The 24,822-nt window shown below is 52.6% G+C and overlaps 1 protein-coding gene across 4 annotated transcripts in view; it reads right to left on the bottom strand.

Annotated features, from left to right (window-relative positions):
- Window positions 1-1,831: 1,831 nt before the first annotated feature.
- The window catches only part of FYCO1 (FYVE and coiled-coil domain autophagy adaptor 1), a 73,733-nt gene continuing 50,742 nt past the window's right edge, over window positions 1,832-24,822 (bottom strand). For all 4 annotated transcript variants that reach the window (XM_077859177.1, XM_077859178.1, XM_077859180.1 and 1 more), the window contains exons 15-18: window positions 17,620-17,715; window positions 13,850-14,060; window positions 7,485-7,594; window positions 1,832-5,653 (exon numbers count right to left, since the gene is read on the bottom strand). In XM_077859177.1, the coding sequence (XP_077715303.1) occupies window positions 5,578-5,653; window positions 7,485-7,594; window positions 13,850-14,060; window positions 17,620-17,715 (493 nt within the window). In that variant the 3' untranslated portion in view covers window positions 1,832-5,577. The remainder of the gene's footprint in view (window positions 5,654-7,484; window positions 7,595-13,849; window positions 14,061-17,619; window positions 17,716-24,822) is intronic.

Raw genomic sequence — 24,822 nt, 5'->3', positions numbered from 1 at the left:
GACAGGTTTCACCAATCTATTTGCTTTTCAGAGGGGTGTGGGTGGCAAGATCCTCTCACCAGATTTTTCCCACGCATCTTCAAACCGAAAGGGCTGACCTGCCGAGAGTTTCCTTCTGAGTCCCCTGGGGGAACCTCTACATCCTCCAGCACCTCCGGGGAACATGGCCAGGAGAGGCAGGGCACCTCCAAGTGCCACACAGAACCTGCAGACACCAAGCTGGGCTCGGGTTCTTGGAATTGAATGTAGGGCTTGGAGAACCTGGACCAGACTTTGGTCACCTTGAGTTACTCCGTGCTTTAGCGAGTAGGGTGGGGGTGCAATGGGGATTTTGACATGAAGGCCCCTGGATCCCAGCCTCCAGTGTCACATACACAGCTCTGTGTCTCAGTTGGTTCTCATTCCAGCTCCCAGCCCATGTGGCCACCAAGTCTCTGGAAGGACTGTTCTCTTACCAAAGAGCTCCTGCTGCATTGCTTTGGGCACTTGGAGAAACCAATCTTCCATAACTTCAACTGGACAGTAAGAGGCTTGACTTGAGGGCATCATTAGTACAAGATGGGGATGCAAGGGGAGCAGGATCGAGACCAGCTCACTTCCATGCTCCCCACACCTCCTCCTGCAGGGTTGCTCTTTGCTCTTCTCTGCCATAGGAATCTCAGGAGCTGGGGATCCCTGGGTGGCGCAGCAGTTTGGCGCCTGCCTTTGGCCCCGGGCGCGATCCTGGAGACCTGGGATCGAATCCCACGTCGGGCTCCCAGTGCATGGAGCCTGTTTCTCCCTCTGCCTGTGTCTCTGCCTCTCTCTCTCTCTGTGACTATCATAAATAAATAAATTTAAAAAAAAAACTTAAAAAAAAAAAAAAGGAATCTCAGGAGCTTCTGCCCCTGGCCAAGCTGGCCAATGGGATTGTTGATGGCCTTCTAGCTGACCAGGCATGGGGACTGACCAGTATCCTCTTTGATCTCATATGTGTTGAGCACTTTTGCATCTGCCATGGTGCTTGACACAGTGCGGTTGAGGGAAAAGAGGGAGATGAAGAAGGAAATACAGTCCTTGACCTTGAGGGAGAGCATGGCTATGGTTACAGAAAGTACAACTTATTCCCCTATAACATATTCAAGAAGAGGCCGCATGAGAATTTGGGAACAGGGGGACAGTTGGAGGAGGAAGGAAGGGAGATGGAGGGAAGGGGGGCTCGGGGTGTTCTGTGAGGTTCGAGGCACCCGAAGGTAGGAGCCCTTGTCATGTGGGGTGTGGGGCGAGTGTGGATGGACCGTCCAGCCCGAGCTCGATCTGAGCGGTCCAGGAGTGTCTGGGTCACATCCCCTCCAGGTCCATGTCCGGTCATTGCTGACCCAGTGCCAGCAGCTAAATAGCAGTGGAATGCGACTTCTTCCTCTGCCAGCTGCCTTGGCCTGATGGTCTTGCCCAGCTTTGTACCACAGCTCCACTGATCACGGTTTCAGGGCATCCATGACCGTCCCCCCTGACCCTGCTGTTCTGGTAGGTCAGCAGGTGTGCTCTTTCCTTGCAGTGTCTCCGAGTAGCCCAAGAGAGCCAGGCAGCTCATGTGGTAGAGGGGGTAGCTTGGAATGATACCTTGGCTCCAGCAGGTCTGAGTACTGACCTCAGGGTAGATGGGAAAGTGTCTGGATACCAGGCCACATGGCAACCTCTCAGGGTATCTGCTGGTGTGAACCCTTTTGAAAATCCGGAGTGTACCAGTTGAGGCCGTCTCCTGGTAGGGCAACTCAACTATGAGTCTGATCTGGGTAACTTCATCAATGGGCCTTATGTCCCAGGAGAATGAAAGACAAGGCTACTCCCCCCATGTCATAGTGTTTGCTTTATTTAAATCCTGAGGTTAAAAATAAAACCATTCCCAATGGTGCAGCAGATGCTATAAAGGGATACATTTGAGATATAAAAGTTTCTCACCCCTACTGCGCAGGTGGGGTGTTGGCATTGGATGTGCTTCTGGGTAATTCTTTGGCAGGTAAGAATGCAATGGGTTCCCAGACCCACTACCCCATAAGGCCTCGAGAATTGAGGATTTGTCAATCAAAATGCAATTCTGATTTGGAGCTGCTCAACGGAGGCATGGATGTTGCTCTGCAGCCCCCAGAGGCAGAAGCATCTCTGGATAACACTCATTATGAGGTTCTAAGGAAGCCTGTTCATTGGCGATGTCTACTGAAATCTAAAGATAGACTTTATTATCTTTAAAAAGCAATTATGGGGGAAAAGGCATTATTAATTAAGAATTCCCTATCTCCTTGGAAGAATCACAACGCAATGAGAAAAACTCCAGGTTTCCTCTAAGCAATGCCTTTCGCTCTGTGTTTTGTAAACACGGCTGGCTGGCTCACTGGTCTCTGTAAGGGTGACCGCTGGTTCTCGGAATCACAGACAGCTTCTCTCTGCTTTCACTCTCAGTCCCTTGGAGCCAGGAATGGGGGTCTTACATGTAGTTATAAAGGCGAACTTTAAAAAATGGAACTCCTAAAAAACTTTAAAAATGGGCAGACATCTAACCAGTGGCCTGTAAAGCACAAATTCTGGGATTTCACCTCCAAATGGGGATTTCCTTTCATTTGAGTCTAGAATGGCTTAACCACCTTGGGGGGAGGAACAGGGAGTGGATAACTGAAAAATTTCAGAAAAACCATTCCCTTGATTTTTCAGTTATATTATGTGGTTTTTTTCTACTTTACAGACCCGGTGGGGTTTTTCAGTTCCAGATTCCTTCTTGGTCTGGTTGACCTGGAGTCCAGCGGACTCCGGCCACAAGTGCACCGTGGATGCCACGATTTATCCTGACGCCCTTCCTTGCTGCAAGTGAGCATGTCTGAGAGGCTGAATTCTCGGCAAGGTTGCTTAGTGGCTTCTGAGGCAGAGACGAACAAGGTAGCGGGATCGGTACTACAGAGCAAGTGGCTGTTATTCAGAGAGCTGGGCCATCCAGGGGCTGCCGGGTTTTCGTCTTGTTTTGTTTTGTGCTGAATAGTGATCTGGGGTCCCATTGATGATTTCTAGTGTCAGTCTACCGGCTGGGGCTACCACTTTCAATAGTTGCTCTTCATTGTCATCTGCATTTTTTAAAAGTACCTCAACCCCCAAAACCTCAGTAAAGTCGGGAACCTCTTTAAAATAGGAATAAAGCTATTCATACAAGCCACACTGAAATACGCCACCATGTTCTCTAGTTGCATAATGCACAGCAAACTCGAGCTCACACGGCAAAATAATGAAGGAAAAGTCTGTCCAGCATGAAAATAAATAGGCGACGGCATCAGGACATGGCCGCTGGGGGAGAGCAGGTCCTCTGAACTACTATGGTCAATGCCCCAGAGGGTGCACACCACAAGGGGCCCCTGCTCTCCTACAGCAGGGCTGGCTTCGTGAGAACCATGTCGTCTTTAAGGTGTAGTTGGTCCCCTGCCGGCTGAGTGACAGAGGTTCACAAGGGGGGGGGGGGGGGGGGGTTGGATGGAATTTTCCAGGCCTTTCACAGGAAACACAGGAGCTGTTAGCTGCACAGGATGGTGGCGACACCATCAGCTGGCCAGTCTCCATAGCATCCTGGGAAAGTACTCGAAACAAGACTCCAGACTGCTTTGGGTTCTTTTGTTAGTTTCTTTCTTGTGGCAGACCACTAATTCCGATGACCCTTTCCAGGGGAGAGGGTGGGTTCAAAGGCAGGACAACTTGCTCTGGAACAATCCGCTGCCCTGTAGCACACCTGTGAGGACAAGTGTGAGGCTAGGGAGAGTCTCTGGGAGTCTGGCTGCTGAGCACGGTCAAGGCCTTGGCCACTGGGAGATGCTAGGGCGCCTGGTGGCTTTCTGCTAGAGGCAGCGGCTGCTCCAAGGAAAGAGCAGGACAGGTTCGGCTTCTCTCTGGGTTAATCTCTTGGGAAAATTCACCACTCTGCCCGCTGCCCTGCCTAAAATGAACTGCAAGTGGCCAAGTCCCCTATCTGAGTGAAAGTTCTGAGTCCATCACGGAGGTTATTTCCCCCTCCCCCTGCTGCACGAGTCCCCTCTGCTGGGTGGTGGCCGGAGGGGTCTGCACTGGACCTGGCCTGGGTGCCCTGACCTGTGCTCAGGCTCTCAGTACCAGCCTGACCAAGCCTGCGGGTGACAGGATGAAGCATCCGTGTGGTGTGACTTGACTGGTCACCAGACCAGCTGGGGGACAGGCTGGGCCCAGCACTCAGATCCCCAGACACTCTGCCTGGTGCGTCTCACCTGGCCAAAGCGGTCTGCGTTGTCAGATGGCCTGCTTGCCTGTGAAAGTGTCTAAGCCCTGACTTCAGGCTCCAGCCTCCGTGAACAAGGCCCAAAGAGGCCAGCAAAGGGAAGCGGGATTCATCGGCCCTCAAGGGGAGATGGCTCCTGGTTCTTAGGGGTGGGCTGAGCCACAGGAAGTGGGCACATGGGGTGCTGGGGAACAGACCAATGGGGAGTAGGGCCGAGGAGGGAACTCAAAACAGATTCATGAATTATGCCTGTTGCACCTGAGTTACCAAAGACTTTTGATAAGAAGGCTGAAGTTTCTGAAAGTGGTTCTTACCCTGATTATGATCATTAGTAAACACGTCTGCGGATGAGGCAGAGGCTCTTATACAGAGACAGCCCATCAGCTGAGGAGTGAGTCCTAAGGGCCAGCGCACAGCACTGCCTGTGCTGAGGGCGGCGCCGCGAGCCAGCGGGGGCTTCAGCCTCAGTGTGGAGACAGCCACTGCAGGACACGTCCTCTGTGTGTGGCGTTGGTTTCCCCGGCAGTCTTTAGTTCTGATTTCTAGGGCCATGTTTTGAACTACTGAGGGGCCTGCCTGAGTGAAGGGCTTTGCATGAGGGCAGACCTTCCCAGAAGGGCCAGGAAGAAAGTGCAGCTAGTGGCCCCTCCAAAACTGCCGAGTTTTGGAGCAGCCCCAAATTAATGGGGGCAGGAAGGGACAGAGGCCTAATGGCAAGAGGCTGACTGGGGCTTCAGGAGGCTCCCCAGTCCACCCCAGGGTGCCCTGACTGTCACGATGGCCCTGTGAGAGGCCTCGCAGCCTGAGGACTCACAGGGTCTGGCCGGGACATCCCGGCTCATGGTCACGTAGGATGCCTGTCCCCCGCTGGGCAGAGTGGGGCGCTTCTCTCCGGGAGCAGAAGTTGGGATCCCTGATCTGGCCTGGGCAACTCTCCTCGGGAGGCAGGGAGCCAGCTGTGGCTCCAGGAGAGGCTGAAGGTCTCCTGAGTGTTTAAACCTTTGGCAGAATGTCCCTTTGGATGTGAGGACAGGTGGATCCCTAATCACTGGAAACATTGCTTGAGCCCTTAAAAGCCATGGAGGCTAAGAGTGACTGTGCGTAGTGCTAAGTACACAGCGCTCCAGACAATGCAGCTCTGAGGGGCGGCCGGAGGCCTGTCTCCCAGAGTCACACACTGGTTAGATTTGGAGCGGTTGGCCCCCGCCTTTTTTTTTTTTTTTTTTTTAGTGCTTTATGTGACAGGTGAGCAAGAGTAGTGTTTCCTGTGCATAAAGTGAAACTATTAGAATCTAGAATCCAGGTGCTTGAGGCTACGGGAAATCACTTCCATCGTAGATCACAGGCCTGTCAACTGTCAAGTGATAAAACACTTTCTTGGAGACAAACCTGAGGAAACAGAAGTGGGAAAGGAGGGTATCACTCAGAGCGCCCAAAGCCCAAGGGCAGGGCAGCGGTGCCTGCTGGGGCTTCCGTGGGGGCTGCATGCATGTGGGCTGGCGGAGGGGGGGGGCCTCTGGGAGGGCAGAGGCCTAGGTCCCTCACCTTGTTTCCTGCCTGTCCAGCAGAGCTCTACCCAGGCAAGGGTACAGGGGTCCTGGGATGTCAGCACCGACTTCCCTGGGGCTTGATACACCAACACCCCGGCCCCTGCTGCTCTGAAGCTGCTGGGGGATGTGGGGGCTTCAGGGGGGCAGTGCAGGGAGTAGACTCTGAGGAGAGGTTTCTGGGGAGGCTCCCACTGGAGCACTGAAATCCATTCTGCCACCCACAGTTTAGAAATCTCTGGCACAGAATAAGGCTGGGGTTGGTCACAGGACTCTGGCTGTCTTCAGTGAGAACTAGGAGTCTGGTCGGGGCATGGGGACTGCCTTCTGTCCTCAATGGCGTCTCCTTGGCCCCTCCGAAAACTTGTAGGGAATCTCAATGAGGTGGTGATAAGGCTCACTGCTTCTGCAGAGGATACGGGGCTCACAGCCACTTGGAGCTCTGAAGGCAGATCTTTGGACATGCTGGGCCTGTGCCCATGAGTCCTGCTAATTCAAGGTATATTTGTGCTCATGAGGGCGTGTAGGGGAGGGGCAGGAGACGAGGAGAGGTGGGAAGTTCCTTCTCTTAGCTCCTCCTTTGGTGGATGTCTTTGGTCACAGTCCCTGGGGGTTGAAGGCCTGGATATGGTGAGGGGCGGGGATGGCACAGCTTTCTAGTTATTCTGCTAAAAGCCAAGTGGGCTGGGAAGGGTCCCTGTGTGGGGGGATGTATGTGGCCCCTAGCTCAGGGCCCCACTCACAGAGGATGTAGTTGGGTGCTGGTCAGGCAGGTCTCCTAAAAAAGGTGGCCCCAACAAAGGGCTTATGCTGAAGCCAGAAGACACAAAAGGGATGGGTCCCAGCAACCTTAACCACCCCTGTTCTGTGCCTTCAAGAAATGAGGGCCCTGGTTCATGGCAGATCTCAACCGATGTGTTCCTCTCCCCAGCTCCTTCACCGGCTGCCTTCCAGCTTGTCTCCCTACACTTCCAACTTCCTGCTTCCCTAGCCCTTCACTCCTGGATCTACATCTGGTGCTGTGATGCAGTGCTTCCCAAGACCACACTGTTCCCACTGCCATGACAAGAAGGCCCCAGGGCTCCCCCTCAACAGCTGGTCCTTGCCTTCATTTCCCCCTCCCTCCCCCCCTTCTTCCCTCCTTCCCTCCCTTCCTCCCTTCTTCCCTTCCTTCCTCTGTTTCTACTGAGGCCCTCCTTTGGGCCAGACAGTGGGAGCCTGGACATCTGAGAGGCAGGAGGGCTCTGCCTGGAGCCTGGAGGCAGGCCCCCTGGGTTCCAACCTGGCTCTACCACCACCAGCTGTGTGACCTGGGAGTGTGTTACCCACCCCCTCTCCTACCCCACCCCAGTCCTCAGTCCTTTAGCAGTGCCACGAGGAGAAAGGCAGTTCCTATGACATGGGTGTGCCATGGGGCTTAAATGAATCAGTAAGAGTGGAGGGCAGAGAACTCACCTGACATATGCTAAGTCTCTGTTAAGTACTAGCCTGTATTTTATAAAATCTATAATAGACACTAGACCACCACAGTATAGGAGTCTAAGATTAAAAAAAACTATTAATAATCAATTACTGATGATTAAATAGTCTCTTTTAAATGTTCACTTCTGTTCTTACAGCCAGGTGGCAGGTGAATTCTCCAAGATGCTGATGAGTAAGGTGGAAACACCTACCTGGAAAAGGTGTTGTCGAAGATGAGCATGTAGATGCCTGGTGTGCGGACCTTGAGCTGGCCCTGAATGTTCTCCTTGTGGGAGCTGCATCGGGTTGTGGGGATAAGGACCTAGGAGGAAGAGAAGATCAGAAAAAGTGTCACAGAAGCCGAGATGCCCTATGGTGCCTCCAAGCAGACCTTTTATTCTGGGGAGGGAACTAGGCCCAGGGAGGCTAGGTGCCCTGTCTGAGGTGACAGTTGAGCAAGGCTGTGAGATGTGTGTGTCTGGGATCAGCCCCAGGAGTTGGGGGGAGTCTTCCACATGCCCTGCATTTGTTGATAACCTGTGGTTCGGGAGGAGGCTGTGGACATGCATTTTACCCAGAATCATGAGCCAGTCAGGCCCCAAAGGAGTGGTCCCCAGCTTCCTCTGACCATAGCTGAAATGTTCCACCATCTGGAGGAGCAGGCCTTTTTCTGGTCTGGAAGCGGGGGCTTATTCTAGGTGAAATCTTTGTGTTTGGCGGGCTCCTGTGGGACCTAGTGCTGTCCTGGGTGAGGGGTGTTTCACGGGATAGGCCAAGCCCCAAGCCCCTGCCCACTCCCATCCCTCAAGCACTTTGTGGAGCTGCTGAGCTTTGCCCTCTGGCTTGAACAGGCCCAGCTCCTCCAATCGCTTCTCACTTGGCCCTAGCAGGCTGCCTGTCCTACTGCACCCCATATGTCTCCATGGCCCCAGGACCCTCTCAACTTTCTGGGCCTAATCCTCAGCCTCCTATTTACCTTCTGCCTTCCCCAGGAATGAGAAATGAGCCCCAGGAAATATTTGCTTTCTCCAGGGCAGGTTCTAAGGGCCTCGGTGTTGGGGGTAAATCTGAGGACAGGTGCGTGCTGAACAGTGCCAGGAGGTGTTTGGGGGAAGGGTCTTTGGATGGCCAACCTTTCCCATGAGGGAAAGTTTAAAACCAAAGATATGGAGGGGTACCTGGCTGACTCAGTCAGTAGAGCATATGATAGGAAATGAGGACATAGGAAAATAAGACAGAGCCAACCAAGATTTTAAAAGATTTTAGAGGTGATAAACACCCCAGTGGGTTTTGTCTCAGAAAGCACCCTTAGGCCATTCACGCAGGACTGACTACACATAAGTGGTCACACAGACCAGAGGCTTTAGAGACCACAGTTAACACCTCGTTGATTCAAGCTCCTAATGTGGCAAGCTTCCCCACAAGTGAGCATTTTTATTCTTTGCAAAATTAAGTGCTAGCTCCACTCTCAGAAATATAGCTTTGTGAAATTCAGTTGTTCATTCCCTTGAAACATTTTTTGCCCTGTACAAAAGGACTGAATCCAAAATGCTCATAAAAATGTGATGGGTTTTTCAACTTACACTTGAATACCAAGGCACATTTCTTGAAACCCTACGTGTTGGCCAGAGTTCCCAAAGTAAAGTAAGTTTCCACAACGTTCTGCCCTCAAAGATCTTGTGGTTTAACAGAGACAGCAGATAAGGAAACATTCAGTTATAACAGTGAGCATGTCATGAGGGGAGAACCAGGAGGGCTGCCCATTGCAGCTGTGCGGTAGTGGGGGGGGGGGGGCATCCTGGAGGAGGCTACGCTGAGCCTGGACAAGTTAGGTAGTTGGAGGGAGCTCTGGCTGTCCCAGGGAGAAGGGAAAACATATTCAAAGACATGGGAGAAGAGCTAAGATTTGATCTCTCAAGAGATAACCAAGAATAGACAAAATACACAAGACACTGGACATCAGGCAATGGAGGACAGTGATCTTTGAGAGAACAAGGTGAGGCCTGCAGCTGCCCCAGCTCACCACTTTGAAAGGAGAAAGGAGCAACAGATAGATGGGATCAACAGAAAACAAACAGTACGATGACAGACTCAAGCCGAAGCTGATTACTAAGTACATTAAATATAAATAGTCTAAACATCCCAAGTAAAAGGCAAAGATTATCAGGTTGACCCAACCCAACCCCATAAGAAACAACAATTTAAATATAAAGATACAAATAGGTTAAAAGTCAAAGCACATAAAAAGATATGTTGGGGTAGCACTAATCAAAAGAGAGCTGGATTGACTATATTAATATCAGACAAAATAGATTTGGTACCAAAGGATGTGGCCAGGGATAACTTCATAATGACAGGGATGTTAATGGATCAAGATGGATGGACCAGTCCTTCACATTTATGTCCCTAATGAGAGCTTCAAACACACAAAGCAAGAAGTAGTAGAACTACAAGGAGAAATCGGTAAATTCATAATTAACAGTTGGATATTTCAATACCCCTCAATGACTGATGGAATAACAGACAGGAGCTCAATAAGGAGATGGAAGACTTGAAGAATAGTATCAATGGACTCAATCCAACTGACATTTATGGAACACTCCACCTGACTACAGCAGGACACACCTTCTTTTTGAGTGTACTGGGGACACCTGGGTAGGCCACCTTCTAGGCCATTGGAAAAGAAAAAAAAAAAGCCCACCTCATATTTAAAAGGATTCAAGTTACACAGTCTGTTTTCTGACTACAAGGGAATGAAATTAGAAATAATTGGTCTCTGGAAAATAAAGATATTTGTAAACTAAGCAACAGTTTTAAATAGCACATGGATCAAAGAGAAATAAAAAATCAGACGGAGACCCCACAGGCATGGGAGAGAGCATGCACAGCACGTTCCTGACACCACCGTACATGTGCTCTTGTTGGGAGCTGGTGGTGGTGAGGGAGTAGAGCCCAAAACAAGCTTGGAGGGGAAAAAAATACATGGGGAGCTTACTGTGGGTAGGACTTGGGGTAGCCACTTCTGCAGGTGGTCTCATTAAATTCCACTAATGTTCTAGTGTATTCAAATTCCACTGGGGACTGGGAATTCTGGGAGGTTGAGAGTTTGGGTTTGCTTCCATGATCTGTAACCTAAGAATTCTGACCCTGGACACTCCAGCTAGCACTCTAAGGAGCCACTAGATAGGAAGGCTGGCTGTTTATACAAGGGTGTCTGGGCACCCCACACCTCAACCTCAGCGTTTACTACCTTGATTGCAGAGCAACAACAGAGAGCTTGTTAGGGTGTCTTCTGAGGAAAGTACGTTTAAAACAATATGCTTCATTTCCTTAAAACATTCTGCACCACAGACCTTTCATTCATCTCAGCTCTGCTTTTCCCACCAGGGTCAAAATCTATGAGATTTTTCTCAGGTGCCAAAGCTCACACAGATGAGGTGGTGGGAAGATGATGGGGGTCTCTGGAATAAACCTGAGGCAGGTCTCTGCTGGGTGGGCTCTGGGAGCGCCTCCCCCCAGCCTCCAGTGCCCGTATGGCGGTGCCCTGATTCATGTCATGTGTCAGCAAGACAGTCCAAAATGGTTTTATTGATATTCAGATGGGCTCCCATGGCCCTGGGCTCTGTACAAAGCAAGGGTTCTAGGCTCAGTGGAAGAAGTGAGTCATAAAAGGCTACATAGACAAACAGGTTGGTGGTTGCTGGGGGTGAAGGTTGGAAAGTGACTGCTAGTGGGTACAGTTTCTTTTGGGGATGATGAAAATGATCTCAAATTAGAGTGGCAACAGTTACACAACGCTGTGAATGCACTGTGTATCTTAAGTGGGTCGATTATCTGGCATATGAATTATATCTCAATAACGCTGTCTAACAAACACCGAGTCAAGGGTTCTTGCTCCCAGTCCTGGTTCTTCCTCTGATTCCCAATGGCCCCAGGCAGGCTGTCCAGTTTCTCTGGCCAAACAGGGGTCCGTTGCCCAGAGAGAGGGCAGGGCCTGGGTCCTGTTCCCTGCTCCATCCCCAGGCTTCAGGACAGCAGACGCCCATGGGCAGCCTCAAGACTCTGATGGACAGTTTCTTCAGTCAAGCATCTTCCCAAAGTCACAATCTCTAATCTCAGTGTTGAGACACAACCTTGACCTCTGGAAGGAAGCCCTCTGGAGAGGAGGCAGCACTGGGGGCGGGGAAATATCTGCTGGGTGCCTCCAGAAATGGGGCTGGCCTTTTCAGTGTGGCTCCTCTACCCGGGGTGTCTCCTGGTTTGGCCCAAGGCTCCTCCCCTGATGGCTGTCCCCCAGGTGCCTCCCCTCCCCCAGCACGACACTCTCTATCTGGAATCGTGGTTATCTGTTCACTAGAGGGTGGATCTCCTCAAGGGTGGATCCCACGTTGTCCCTTCTCTCTCTAGCTCTGATGCAAACAACAGAGCCCAGGGTTTAGCAGAGGCTCAGCAGATGGCTGTGAGCAGACTCTAAGTCCCTTGTATCTACACCTCCATAATCACACCCGAGTGCTTCAATCAGTTCTGTACATGGTTTCCTGTAAGGCTCAGGCAGGTCAGGGGATCCCACAGGGAAGGCCCCCAGACAGATGCGGAGGATGCGCATCTGGGAATAGGTTCCTAGGCTGATGTCTGTCCAGGAGACATTCTGGCAGAAATAACACCCACTCCATGGTGGCTGGTGATGCTGGGCTTATGAAGGCTGAGGGCACCTGATCCCCCTTCTTGCTTGCCCCCCGCAAATGGGCTCTTTCTGCCCCCTGGCGTCCCCTCTGAGAAACACACTGGTAGTTCTGAGCCCCAGAGACCACCTGGAAGCTGCAGATGAGGAAGGCTCCTCCTCCAGGTCTCCAAGCTAGAGCCCTGAATCCTGGGAGGAACCACATGGAGGAGAACCCAGGGCTGTGAGGATTTGGTGGGTGAGTGACCGAGAAAGGCGAGGCCCACGGCTTGGCCACATGTGAGCAGCAGGCACGGCAAAGGCCTGGACACGGGATTTAGTTCCCCCTCCCTGCCACTGACACCCACTGGTGTCTAATGTGGGAGGAAGTGGTGCTGTTACTTGGTAGGCCTTGGGCCTATGAGGATGAACAGCCAGGGGGCTGGCGGCAAGGTCCTGGTCAGTGTGGGGCTGACAAGCACACAGGTTACGGTTACCTCATCTGCAAAGGAGGACTGAGGCCTGGCCCACGTCACCCTCCCTCCATGCAGCTGGCGGGGGCTGTGTCTGCACCTGCTCCCACACCGCAAGCCCAGGACCTCCTGGGGGCAGAGTTGGAACCTCAGGAAGGAAGGGCTCCAAGCTGGGTATGTGGTGTGGCCATGAGCTCCGCCCCCAAAGGGAAGGGGGGGTGGAGTGATTTCTAAATAAGAATAAACACGAAACTCCACAAAACAAGGCCACCTCAAGGAGGTTAGAATTCAATTTTAGGAGTGAATTTGAAGAGGACAAAAATGACAAAGCAGTCTCTATAGCAGTGAGCAGTACCAATGGGGCAGAGATGGCAGGAGAGCTAGCCAGCTCCCCGCCGTCCATCCCGGCCCTCACTGAGAGCCCCCTGCAGCCAGCAGCCCACATGCAGGAGGGACTCAGGGATATTTGCACACAGACCGCACAAGACTCTCCTTCTACATGACTTCAAATTGCTCTCCCCCACCTTGCTTCCTGCCATCTCTGGAGCATGAAGGTTTCTGCATGGGGCAGCAGCCTGAGGTCCACTCTAAGCTCCTGTCTATCCTTTCCACTCCCCCCACCCACAATGATTCAAATGGGGCTTGAGTTTCTACCCAAACCAGCTCCCCCTTCCCTCATGCTGAGTCAGCCTCCCACCGAATCCTGCTCGACTTTCTCTCCCGGGCTCTGGATCCCACCCCATCTTATCTTCTCTGGTTTCCAACCCCATGAGCCAGGCCCATGGCTCTCAACCTTAGTCACTCACTGGACTTACCTGGGATGCCTGTGTCCCAGCCCCAGGGCTTCTGATTGAGCAGTGTGGCATGGCCTCGGAGGTGGGCATTTCTAATGTGTAGCCAAGATTGGGACCCATGGTCCAGGCCATCATCAGCATCCCACGCTTATGAACTGAGATATGCCACCAAGACTTCAAGCCCCACCACCCAAGTGACACAATGTCTAGGTATGTCTACTGAGGTCTCTGAGGTGAGACGCCAAACACCCCAAGCTCATAACCCTTCTAATGGTGACCTGTTCGGGCTCTCCTGTTCGGGTTCTCCAAGGCTGTTAAAAAAGGGATCCCAAATCTGTATTCTCTAGTGATCTGTCCCAAGGTCAGAGGGAAGCTGTCTGACCCAGGAGCAACCTTCAGGCACCTTCAGACCTCTCTAGCCTGCAGGTCCCTCCCTCCCCAAGCTGGCCAAGACCAGGTGCTTCGGCTGCTGCATGGGATGCAGCCCAGAGGGCTTTCCCACCTGCCTTCCTCTGTGTCCCTGTCACAGCTGCAGCCCAAACATTCCAGGTGAGTCCTGCCCAGCAGAAGGTGGGGTGGCTACAGCCCCGCAGTAGGAGAGGTCCGCCCGAGCACCCTGCTGTATGAGCAAGCGTAGGAGCCGTCCTTACCTTACACTGATCCAACGGTGTGTCCTCTGCCTCCTGGAAGACCACACTGAAGGAGATACTCTTAGGGTCGGAGGAGAAGACCCAGCTGATGGTGAGGCCTGCCTCAGCCACGGTGATAGGGATGAGGCTGTAGGTACTGGACCGCACAAACAGCTCCCTGTTGCTCTCCCCAAAGTTGGCGATCTCTTCTACCGTGAGGGGTAATTTTATCCTAAGATCCAAATGCAGATAGGGCCCTGAGTCCGCTGGCCAGGTCATCTGTGGCTCAGAGGTGGCCGGAAGCCCTGGAGGCTCCTGGGAGGCCAACCCCTGGGTTACCTTGACAGACAGGCTTAATTGTGGTGGAAACCTGGATGTGCAGCTCACACAGTATGAGCCCTGACTGTGTGCCTAGCATGGTTCTTGGCCCCGGGGACACAGAAGTAAACCACAGGGATGACAATCCCTGCCTGTGTGGGGCTGGCACGTACCCATAGGGCTGTTGGAGGTGAAGGCCGGCCCGAGGTGCTCCACGCGCCCAGGGGTGGGAAGCACAGCCATCATTAGAAACTTCCAGCCCTCCCGGCTGTCCCTCTTTTCAGTGGATATCTGGGGCCTGCTGGTAGATTCCAAAGGGGCACCCTGATTTTTCTTAAACGGATTCCAGGACCTGCCCTGGAACCTGTCTGCTGCGGAGTCTCACCCCCGGGAAGCCTGAGGTTCCTCCCCTGCAAACAGGGCCAACCCTGCCCATCCGCTGACAGGTGTGGGGAGGGCCCGAGGATGAGCTGGATGGGAGCAGAGCTGCTGCAGCTGGTTCCTGACCGAGCAGCGCCCCCTCCTGGACAGAGCACGCTGGCGCGGGTCACCAGGACAGCCTCAGGGGAGGGTGCCACCTCAGCAGGGAGAGGCCTTGGGCGAGTCTCTTCCCCTCAACTGTGAACCGGGAAGGTGGCAGCCACTACGCCAGGGCCCTCTGCTCGCAGGCTTCCTGTGCTAGCACCACGGCTACGGGAGGGAGCATGACACTCCCATTTTACACACAAGGAAGCCAAGATTCAAACAGGTTAAGAAACCTGGTGCAGGGCAGCCCTGGGTGGCTCAGCGGTTTAGCGCCGCCTTCAGCCGGGGCCTGATCCTGGGGACTCAGGATCGAGTCCCACGTCGGGCTCCCTGCAAGGAGCCTGCTTCTCCCTCTGCCTGTGTCTCTGCCTCTCTGTCTCTGTGTCTCTCATGAATAAATAAATAAAATCTTAAAAAAGAAAAGAAAAGAAAAGAAACCTGGTCCAGGTCCCCGGGGCGCTGATAAGAAGCCATCACCTGTCTGCTACACCAAGCTGCCTCTTGTGGTCAAAATCTATTACTGCTCCCCTAAAGGCAGCAGCGGAAGCTAAAGCTCAGAGAGGTTAGGTAACTAGCCCATGACTGCACAGCAAGTAGGTTACGGGGCCGAGTTCCGTCGGCCTTCAAAGCTGTGGAGATGGATGGAAATATCCCCCAAAGCTGTGCTAGTAAGAAGAGTAATCAAGGACGAAAAAATCCAAAATGCCCTACAGAGCAGCCCTGGCAAAGTCATTCCACTTTTGTGAAGCCTTAATTCAACCTAACATTTTCCCATGTGTTGATTTAGGTTTTATTTCTAAGTATGTACAAAAAGCCTTGTCCAACATTCACAATTTTCAAGAATCTGAGAGTTAGTCAAAGGGTCTATTTTCTTGTAAGGAGTGAATCTTACTGCACGACCCTATGCGCAGTCACCCTGATAGAACACCCTACCGATGCCGTGCCATTTTATAATTTTACATTCCCTCACATCCAGTCATTTAGATTGTACTTTTAGTCTTTTCTTTTCTTTCTTTCTTTTTTTTTTTTACCTTTCTAGACCTCATCTGTTCACTGAAAGGATGATACTCAGTCTTCCCAAAGGAGAGGTTAATAAAAACAAATCAACACCTTGCCATCTCTGCTCAAATCTTTTTTTCTTTTTAAGAGAGAGAGAGAGACAGAGACAGAGAGAGAAAACACAAATTGAGGGAGGGGCAGAGGGAGACAATCTTAAGCAGGATCCATGCCCAGTATGGAGCCCAATGTCGGGCTCGATCCCATGACCTTGAGATTGTGACCTGAGCTGAAGTCAAGAGTTGGACACTTAATGACTGAACCACCCAGGCACCCCTCAAATATAACTTTAAATAAAAGGAGCCCACTATCTACAGGACCCACATCATTAATGTAAATTCTCCTGGTTTCCCCAATTCTGTCCTTGTCACTCCCTAGTCATTCTCCACATGGCAACTAGAACGATCTTTTTTCAAATGTAAATCAGATTAAGTCATTCTGTTCCAAACCTCATTTTGGGGCTCCCATTTCCCTCAGATTAAAAGCCAAAGTCCTGTCAATAGCAAACAACGGGGCCCTGATGTGACAAGGGCCCCCTTCCCTCTCTGACTCAGTTTCTCTCAATCTCTCTGCTTCAGTCACACTGGCCCTTTCCCTGTTCTTTGAACATGCCAGCTGCCATTCTGCCCCAGGGCCTTTGTACTGCCTGTTCCCTCTGCCTCAGTGCTGTTCCCTCACAGAGCTGCACAGCAACTCCCTCCAGTCTTTACTTTCTTAGTGCCACTTTATTTAAAATTACAAATTCCACCCTCCCCATCCTCCTTTGTTTCTTTCCCACAGCAAGCACACCTTGTTGCACATTATGTGATTCACTTGTTTACTTATGTTTATTGTCTGTCCACCCCTGCTGGGATATAAACTAAACATGAAGGCAGGGATCTTTGTTTTGCTCACTGACATACTCCAAGGACCCAGAACATACCTGGCGCCTGCTAGGTGCTGAGTATCTGTGAGTGATTGAGTGAATCTAGTCAGTGACTATTAAGCCATTATGCAGGTATTAGACACACCACAGGAGAAAAAGAATAGGATACATGAAAATACTCATGCAGTGGTAAGTTTTAAAAACTATGGGGGTGGGGGTGCCTGGGTGGCTCACTCAGTTAAGTGTCTGCCTTTGGCTCAGGTCATGATCTCAGGGTCCTGGGAACAAGTCCTGCGTCGGGTGCTCTGCACATCGGGGAGTCTGCCTCTCCCTCTACCCCTCTCCCCTACTCATGCTCTCTTTCTCTCTCTCAAATAAATAAATAAACTATGAAATGAGATGTAGAATATTTTGTGTTGAAAATTATGTAGATATGTATTTTTAAAAACTGGAAGGCTATATACACTGAAGTGGTTTGCTTGTCTTTTCCTATTTTATACAATGAAAATGGACTGCTCTTACAGTAAGAAAACAAAACAAAGTTATTTAAAAAAAAGAAGAACACAGGGCACAGGCCTGAGAAAGGGATGGCTTAGGGGGCACGGGGAGCTTCTGAAGGTGAGGGAACTGTTCTCTGGCATCACTGTGGTCACACGGGGGTGACACTGACCTATCCTAGACCTGTGTCCCCACTCTGGGTCACACTGGGGCGTGGAGCCAGCTGGGCTCTGAGGCCCCTGAGATCATAGAAGCCCCTGGCTGAATCTGGCGTGGGGCTCAGCAGGATGACTGGTGATTATACTGTATTATTTGTCAGAATCTAAGCATCGTACACATAGAGGGGGAATTTACTGTATATAAATTGTACTTTTTTTTTTTTTTAAGCACAGACTGAAAGCCACTATCAGTGCCACGTCAGAGCCTCTGAGGGCTTCCAGCTCTTCCCCAGAAGTGATGCCCTAGGGCGTCCAGCTCAGGGGCAGGAGGCGGGGGGGGGGGGGGGATGGGGACGACACCTGTCACTTACATCAGTTCTCCGGACTTCAGCAAGCAGATCTCGGCATCCTGTCCCAGCGGCATGTCTTCAGTGTCCTCAGGGGTGAGCGAGGTTGACATGGTATCCCTGAAATGTCATACACAAGAAGGCACAGCCATTTGGTCATCAGCATGCAGGGTCCCACACCCTGGGGTCCGCAGCCTCCGGGTCAAGTAGCCAACCGCAGAATGCATGGGATCCTTTGGTCACAGAGGCCACAAGAGGGCATCTGGCAGGCTCTCCAGGGACTGGCACAGGGGCCCGGCCCAAGCAGGCAGGACAGGGAAAAGTCAATGGGGCTGCCGTGACTTCCCCAGCGTCTTTCCCGTGGGTGTGGGGAGGGGCTGCACACAACTCAGGCCACCCTCCTACCCCACGCCAGTGGAGTACGGTCAGCAGCACCCTGGGGTCCTGCCTGGCCAGCCAAGCCTGCTCTGGCTCATCTCTGGGGGACAAGGACAGACCCCCAGGAAACAGCATGGGCCAAGGGGGAGCAGTGGGACAAAGCCATGGACAGAGAGTGGGCCTACGCCACACGTCGTCTTTCACTCATGACCCAGTCAGCGCGGACACAGCGTGCTTCCCACGGCGCTCCATGGAACACCAGGGCCGGGGCGGAGGGCCCCACACGCTCCCCCTCACGGAGCCCCTGCACACTAGACAGGAAGGTCGAGGCTCTAGGAAGGCAGCAAGGACATCTACTGGACTTGAACCCTAGCGCTCCTGTATTTATTTGATCACGGAACATTTTAAACTCCTACTGAACTGCTTACTCTGGGAACAGAGACGGCAGGTCCCCTTCAAGGACAGGGACACAGGGGCCCAGGCGGCTCCTGAGATGGAGGCCAGAGCCCCACACCCCGACTCCAGCTCACTGCGCATCCTGCCAGAGCCCCACATGTCTGGCTCAGCGTCTGTCATCTCTGGGGCGTCAAGCTGAACCAGCTCGAGGTGCTCTGCTCAGAGGAAGCTTAGTCCAGAAAGGAAGAATTATCTGCCCCAGGGTCTAAGTGTGAATAAAGAACATCTCCCACCTAGCACAGCTTCTTCCTAAAATGTCACAATAACCCCCTTCCCAGACGTCTCTGGGGTGAGATCAACGTGCCCCAAACTGTCCCCCTCCCACCTGCGACAGGTACCCCTGGGCTCTCACCAGCTTGGCCCTGGGGACACTCATTCGACGCCTGAGGCCCTGAGGGAACGGAGCGTACTCAGTCCTGCTCCACCCCACCCACCGGTGAAGTGCCCGGCGATGTCGGCCCAGGTCCACACTGGAGTGGGGGCTGGGCAGGACACCGATGCGGGCACGAGCCCCACCCCGCAAACGCCCTCCGTCTGAGTCAGCAGCACACGCACACACAGCTGGAAGAAGGTGCTCTCGGCACACAGAGCGGCCCAGGCAAGGTCAGAGGCCGGCAGCAGGCATCCGGATCTCGTGCTCGCACGGCTCCCCCTCCACCGCCTTCGCACCCACTCGGGCACCAAGCTCACAGCTCCACCCGGAGTGCGGCCTTGACTTGTGCCCGCAAATGACAGCATGTCTGGACTGCATGGCGTGCCACCCAGAGCCGCGCCTGGGATGGGCTCTGCAGGATTCCCAGCCAATTCCTGCACTCAGGTGAGCTCAGGACCTACCCTCGTACCATCTCTGGGACGTCAGAAATTCAAGACTGCTCAGCAGCTGCACCCTAAGGCTCACAGAACTTCTGCTGGAGGCGGCAACTACCACCTCTTCCTGGAAGTGATTCCCAGCACACTGCTGCTCATTTCACTGCCAGAGCGTCCCATGGCCAAGCCCGCTGCCATGGGGGCTCCTCCTTCCATAGGGAGAGGTACGGACACCAAGGGGTAGGGATGTACAACCTGCCCACGGGAGGGGCTGCAGATAGTCTACCAGTCTACGTCCTGTGTCTCAGGCCAAGGTTCCACACTCCGTTGGTAGGACCTCACAGGACCTGAAGGTCCACCGGCTGAGCACCCACGGGTAGTTCAGAGGTGGCAAAATTCAGCGAGTCTCCCCCAAGCCTGTCCTGGCCGTCACTCAACTGTGGGGATGGGAACATCTGCAAGGAGTCGGGAGTGCACCTGCATGAACGGTCCTGCACCCTGAGTCTGGGACAGGCGGCTTCACCAGAGGCTCGCTCATGCACAGGCATCTGCGGCCTGCTCCCACCCTGCATGCTCCTCCCACTCCTGTCACAGCCTTGGTCACGCAGGGCCTTACTTATCTCTTTTTGAGTCCTCTCTCTCCTAGACTGAGTGCCCTTTGGAAGCAGGGGCTGCAGCTGAGGTGTCCCTACCTCACAGGACCGGCATGCTGCGGGCTGGCCGGTGTCATTTGCAGGAGCCAAACAACGTATGTGCTACTTGCTAAGTGGTATACGTGGGGGTGTAAAACGTTAGTGTGGAAATTCAGGAAGGGGCAGAGGCATGTTGACAAAGTCGAGGATAGAACCGAGGCTGGATCCCTGGGGGATGAAGACTTGGAGTCACGCATGGAGCGTGGAGCAGCAGATGCTGGCTTAGCAGCACAGCCACCGCTAACTTCTAAGGCCTCTCTGCCCAGAGGAGGACAGGTACCGCCCAGGGAGAGGCCTCTGTCCTCTGGGGAAACCTCTGAGTGCAAGACGGGGCTTCACTGGAGTGGCACAGACGTCACATCACGCCCACTGACCAGCAGGCCCGCAGCCCTCCTGCCATTTAGCTCCCTGTCCTGGCCTTGTCCCTGTCTGCTGTAGGGCTGAGGCCACTGGGGGTGAGACTGTTCTCAGGGCGCCACTGTGAGGGGGTGGGGGTGGAGGCCGGCACGGGGAGCCAGCAAGGCTGCCTAGATAACCAGTTGCTCACTGGCACCCAGCTGCCCAGCCGGCACTGGGTGTGCACATTCTGTGCACAGTCCCCCTCAGTCCAAGATAAACAGGAGAGCCTGTCGTCTTCATGAACATCCAGCCCTCCAGGGGCTGAGCGGTGGGGGCTCCACGTGTCTAGCTGGAGCTCCTCGGGGCTCCAGAGGGCAGGAGAGGCGGTGTGGCTCTTGGTGGGGTTGCCACCCCAAGGTGGTTCCAGTCTTGGCTTTATGACTAATTGTGACTCTGCATGCCCTTCCCTCCTCTGAGGCCTGTTCTCTCTTCTCCACATGGGAGGAGGAGACGGAACCAGGTGGATTCCAGGCTCCACTCCGAACTACAGGCTCGGCTGGAAAAGGTTCCTCCCTCGGCCTTTTCCGCTCTTCCCAGGGAAGGTACAGCAAGAACATGCCTGACTCGCCTGCTGCCATGGAGGGGAAGCCTAGTCCCTCACTGCCCCTCTTCCTCCCTGGCCCAGCCCCTTCACCCCCTGACGTCTTCCTTGCCCACCTCCTTCCATGGCTCTTGAGACCACTGGCTTCTACATCCCCCATCCTTCTCCTGGGAGAAAGAGAATCACAGAATGTCAATGTGAGAGGCTGTTCAGGGGATCAACCACACAACCCCCCATTTGGTGGTCATGGATGTGGGGTCCTGAGGAGCCGGGGCAGGCCCCAGGCCACTTGGGCCTGCCTCAGGCCATTTGTCTTCATCCTTGTGCCAAGTGCAAATACCGACTGAGAGAAAGAGAAATGACATCCGATAGAACAAAACAAACTCTGAAGCCTCTTGCTTTTCCAGCGATGTCCTAACCTGTCACTCCTTGTCCTCCTACAGCTCCCCCTCTCTGGCCACGACGACGATGACAGACAAGCCCTGATGACCAGCCAGTACGTGCTTCCGAGGATAGGTCCCCAGCCCTTGCAGGCGTAGGCTGAGGTCCTGCACAGGAAGGAGGGTGGGGTGGGAAGCAGGGTGGGCAGGGGTCGGTGATGCTGTCCCTAGTGTAAGGATGAAGGGCACAGAGGTTTCTTCTTGATGGCTTTTCAAACTGTGGGTTGTGGCCCATTGTGGGGTTCGTGAATCAGCTTCATAAGTTGTGACTCACATTAGAAGAAATCGAATGGAAAATGCCGAAGCAGTAGCATACTGCATGTGGTCAGGGCAGTACCGCTTCGCGGGGCTCTTGCTCTGCCTTCGTGCTACATGGACGTGCGCACCCTGTGTAGTTGGGTAAAACGGGTACCTTACCATGGGATGCAGCGTAAGAGCAACTGCTTCCAGCCGTCAAAGGATGAGAAACAAGCTTGAGTAACAAACTATAGAAATGATCCCTGAAAGTATAAAGGAGGAAAGACCATCCATTGGAAGAAAGACAGTCTCTTCAATAAATAGTGCTGGGAAAATTGGACATCCATATGCAGAAGAATGAAACTAGACCACTCTCTTGCACCATACACAAAGATAAACTCAAAATGGATGAAAGATCTAAATGTGAGACAAGATTCCATCAAAATCCTAGAGGAGAACACAGGCCACAGCAACTTCTTGCAAGATACATCCATAAAGGCAAGAGAAACAAGGGCAAAAATGAACTATTGGGACTTCATCAAGATAAGAAACTTCTGCACAGCAAAAAAAAAAAAAAAAGTCAACAAAACTAAAAGACAACCTACAGATGGGAGAAGATATTTGCAAATGACGTATCAGATAAAGGGCTAGTTTCCAAGATCTATAAAGAACTTAAACTCAACACCAAAGAAACAAACAATCCATGAAATGGGCAAAAGACATGAAAAGAAATCTCACAGAGGAAGACATAGACATGGCCAACAAGCACATGAGAAAATGTTCTGCATCACTTGCCATCAGGGAAATACACATCAAAACTGCAATGAGATACCACCTCACACCAGTGAGAATGGGGAAAATTAACAAGGCAGGAAACCACAAATGTTGGAGAGGATGTGGAGAAAGGGGAACCCTCCTGCACTGTGGGTGGGAATGTGAACTGGTGCAGCCACTCTGGAAAACTGTGTGGAGGTTCCTCAAAGAGTTAAAAATATACCTGCCCTACGACCCAGCAATTGCACTGTTGGGGATTTACCCCAAAGATACAGATGCAATGAAACGCCGGGACACCTGCACCCCGATGTTTCTAGCAGCAATGGCCACAATAGCCAAACTGTGGAAGGAGCCTCGGTGTCCAACGAAAGATGAATGGATAAAGAAGACGTGGTTTATGTATACAATGGAATATTCCTCAGCCTATAGAAACGACAAATACCCACCATTTGCTTCAACGTGGATGGACCTGGAGGGTATTATGCTGAGTGAAATGAGTCAATCGGAGAAGGACAAACATTATATGTTCTCATTCATCTGGGGAATATAAATAATAGTGAAAGGGAATAGAAGGGAAGGGAGAAGAAATGGGTAGGGAATATCAGAAAGGGAGACAGAACATAAAGACTCCTAACTCTGGGAAACGAACTAGGGGTGGTGGAAGGGGAGGAGGGCGGGGGGTGGGGGTGAATGGGTGACGGGCACTGAGGGGGACACTTGACGGGATGAGCACTGGGTGTTATTCTGTATGTTGGTAAATTGAACACCAATAAAAAATAAATTTATTTAAAAAAAAAACAAGCTTGAGGATGACGCGGAACAAAATTACGGCCACGAGGGGGCACCCTCTCTCCTGCCAGAACCGTTTCCTTTTGTTGCCATTGGGGCGTTTTTTTCTGAGCAGTGGAGACGAATGCACTGCACAAGGCGGGCCCTTCCTCCTCCCCTTGCTCGGGCCTTGGAGCCTCCTGCTGGCGATGGTGACCGCTGATGGCATGTCACCCTTTCCTGCTGAATTTCCGTCCCTGAGCCTGTCTGTGGTCAGGAGAGCTGAACTTGTCTCAAGGCACACGTCTGTTTGGCCAACTCCTTCCCGTCCCTCTGGGGTTGGTCACCTTGGCATCCCTGGGGATCCCACCCTGCACGCTGTCTACGCTCAATCAATGTCCAGATTACGTGCTCTGGCTGAGCTGGCTTTCTTCCCACGTGCCCCCAACAGAGCACATGACCAAGGGTCCACTTTAGAACCAAGTGAGAATAAAGTGGTGGCCAGGGACAAGGCAGACGGTGGGGAAGTCCCCAGCCATACAGTCCAGGGGCCCATGCCTGCCTGGATGAGGGGTCATGGGGTGGGGTGTCCCCTCTGGCCTGGTCTCTTTAATAGCTTCCTCTCTCAAATCAAAATGCCTCAGCTGCTTTTTCATGGAATTACTGTACAACTTCAGTCCTGCAGAATGCCGGGGGGACAGATCCTCTGGCTTTTGGGTTTGGCTGAAGAAGAAAGGATGCCTAAAAAGCCCCTCAGGTCCAAATGTCTTGCTGACAGACTGCCTTCCTCAGGCTGTTTCTTGGCCTCACTAAGAGCACGGTGAGAAGCGCTGCTTCGCCCAGTTACCCAGGGTCCAGAGTCCCCAGGCCAGCTTCTACCCGTGGTCAGAGGATGGCTCTGTTTACAAGTCATTGCTCAGTACAGCCGCCACCAGCCTCATGGGGTCACCTGGACTCAACTTCACCACAATTTTTAAAAAGCCAACAATTTGGCTCCTTGGTTGCACCAGCCACACCTCAGGTGCTCAACAGCCACTGTGTGGGACAGCGTAGACGTGGGACAGGTCCGTCCCGTAGATGGTGCTAGTGAGCCGCTCGGGCTTGGAACGCAGCGCTGAGCCATGCCACGGACCACACTCCCCGTGGCATCTGGGGGGCATTTTCCCATTTTACTATTAAAAGTTAATTCCTGGTAGTTCTTTCAGTCATGGGCTTCCTTTTTTGCCTAAAAACCGAGAGATGAAGAGCACCTCTGGTATTTTGATTTCTGATTTCTTAGTAACCATGGTCTGACCACAACACCCAAACCTGCATGCCCAACCTCAGAGCCGACAGCCAGGCGGCACTGTGCAGGCCTCTCCAGCTCTAGTCGGAGCCGCCTGCTGGTCGGGCTGTTTCTCTGAGGCTTTCGGGTCCTAATTCAACCTCCACGGCCCCCCATTAACCACCAGTGCTTTGCAGTTAGGCTTCTGCCAGCGGCAGGGACTGCCTCATTCCTGGGTCCTGGAATGGTCCTGAAGGTCCATCTAGGGCTCTGGTTCTGGAACGTTGGGTGTTCTGGAAAAGCAAGCAGGTTGATGCACTCTGACTTGCAAGATAAACCTGTAGTGGGCAGGGCCGCTGCTTCCTGTCTATTCTTCCCCTAGTTCTATTTAGAAAGTGTGTTAAGTATTCCAGAGGCAATCTAAAACATATGATTGGGTGGTTGTCGTTAAGTTTTGAGTTTTGTTTCAAA

Source organism: Canis aureus, chromosome 19 (assembly GCF_053574225.1).
Source record: "Canis aureus isolate CA01 chromosome 19, VMU_Caureus_v.1.0, whole genome shotgun sequence".
NCBI classification, from domain to species: Eukaryota; Metazoa; Chordata; class Mammalia; order Carnivora; family Canidae; genus Canis; species Canis aureus.
This window is presented reverse-complemented; position numbering and strand designations above follow the sequence as displayed.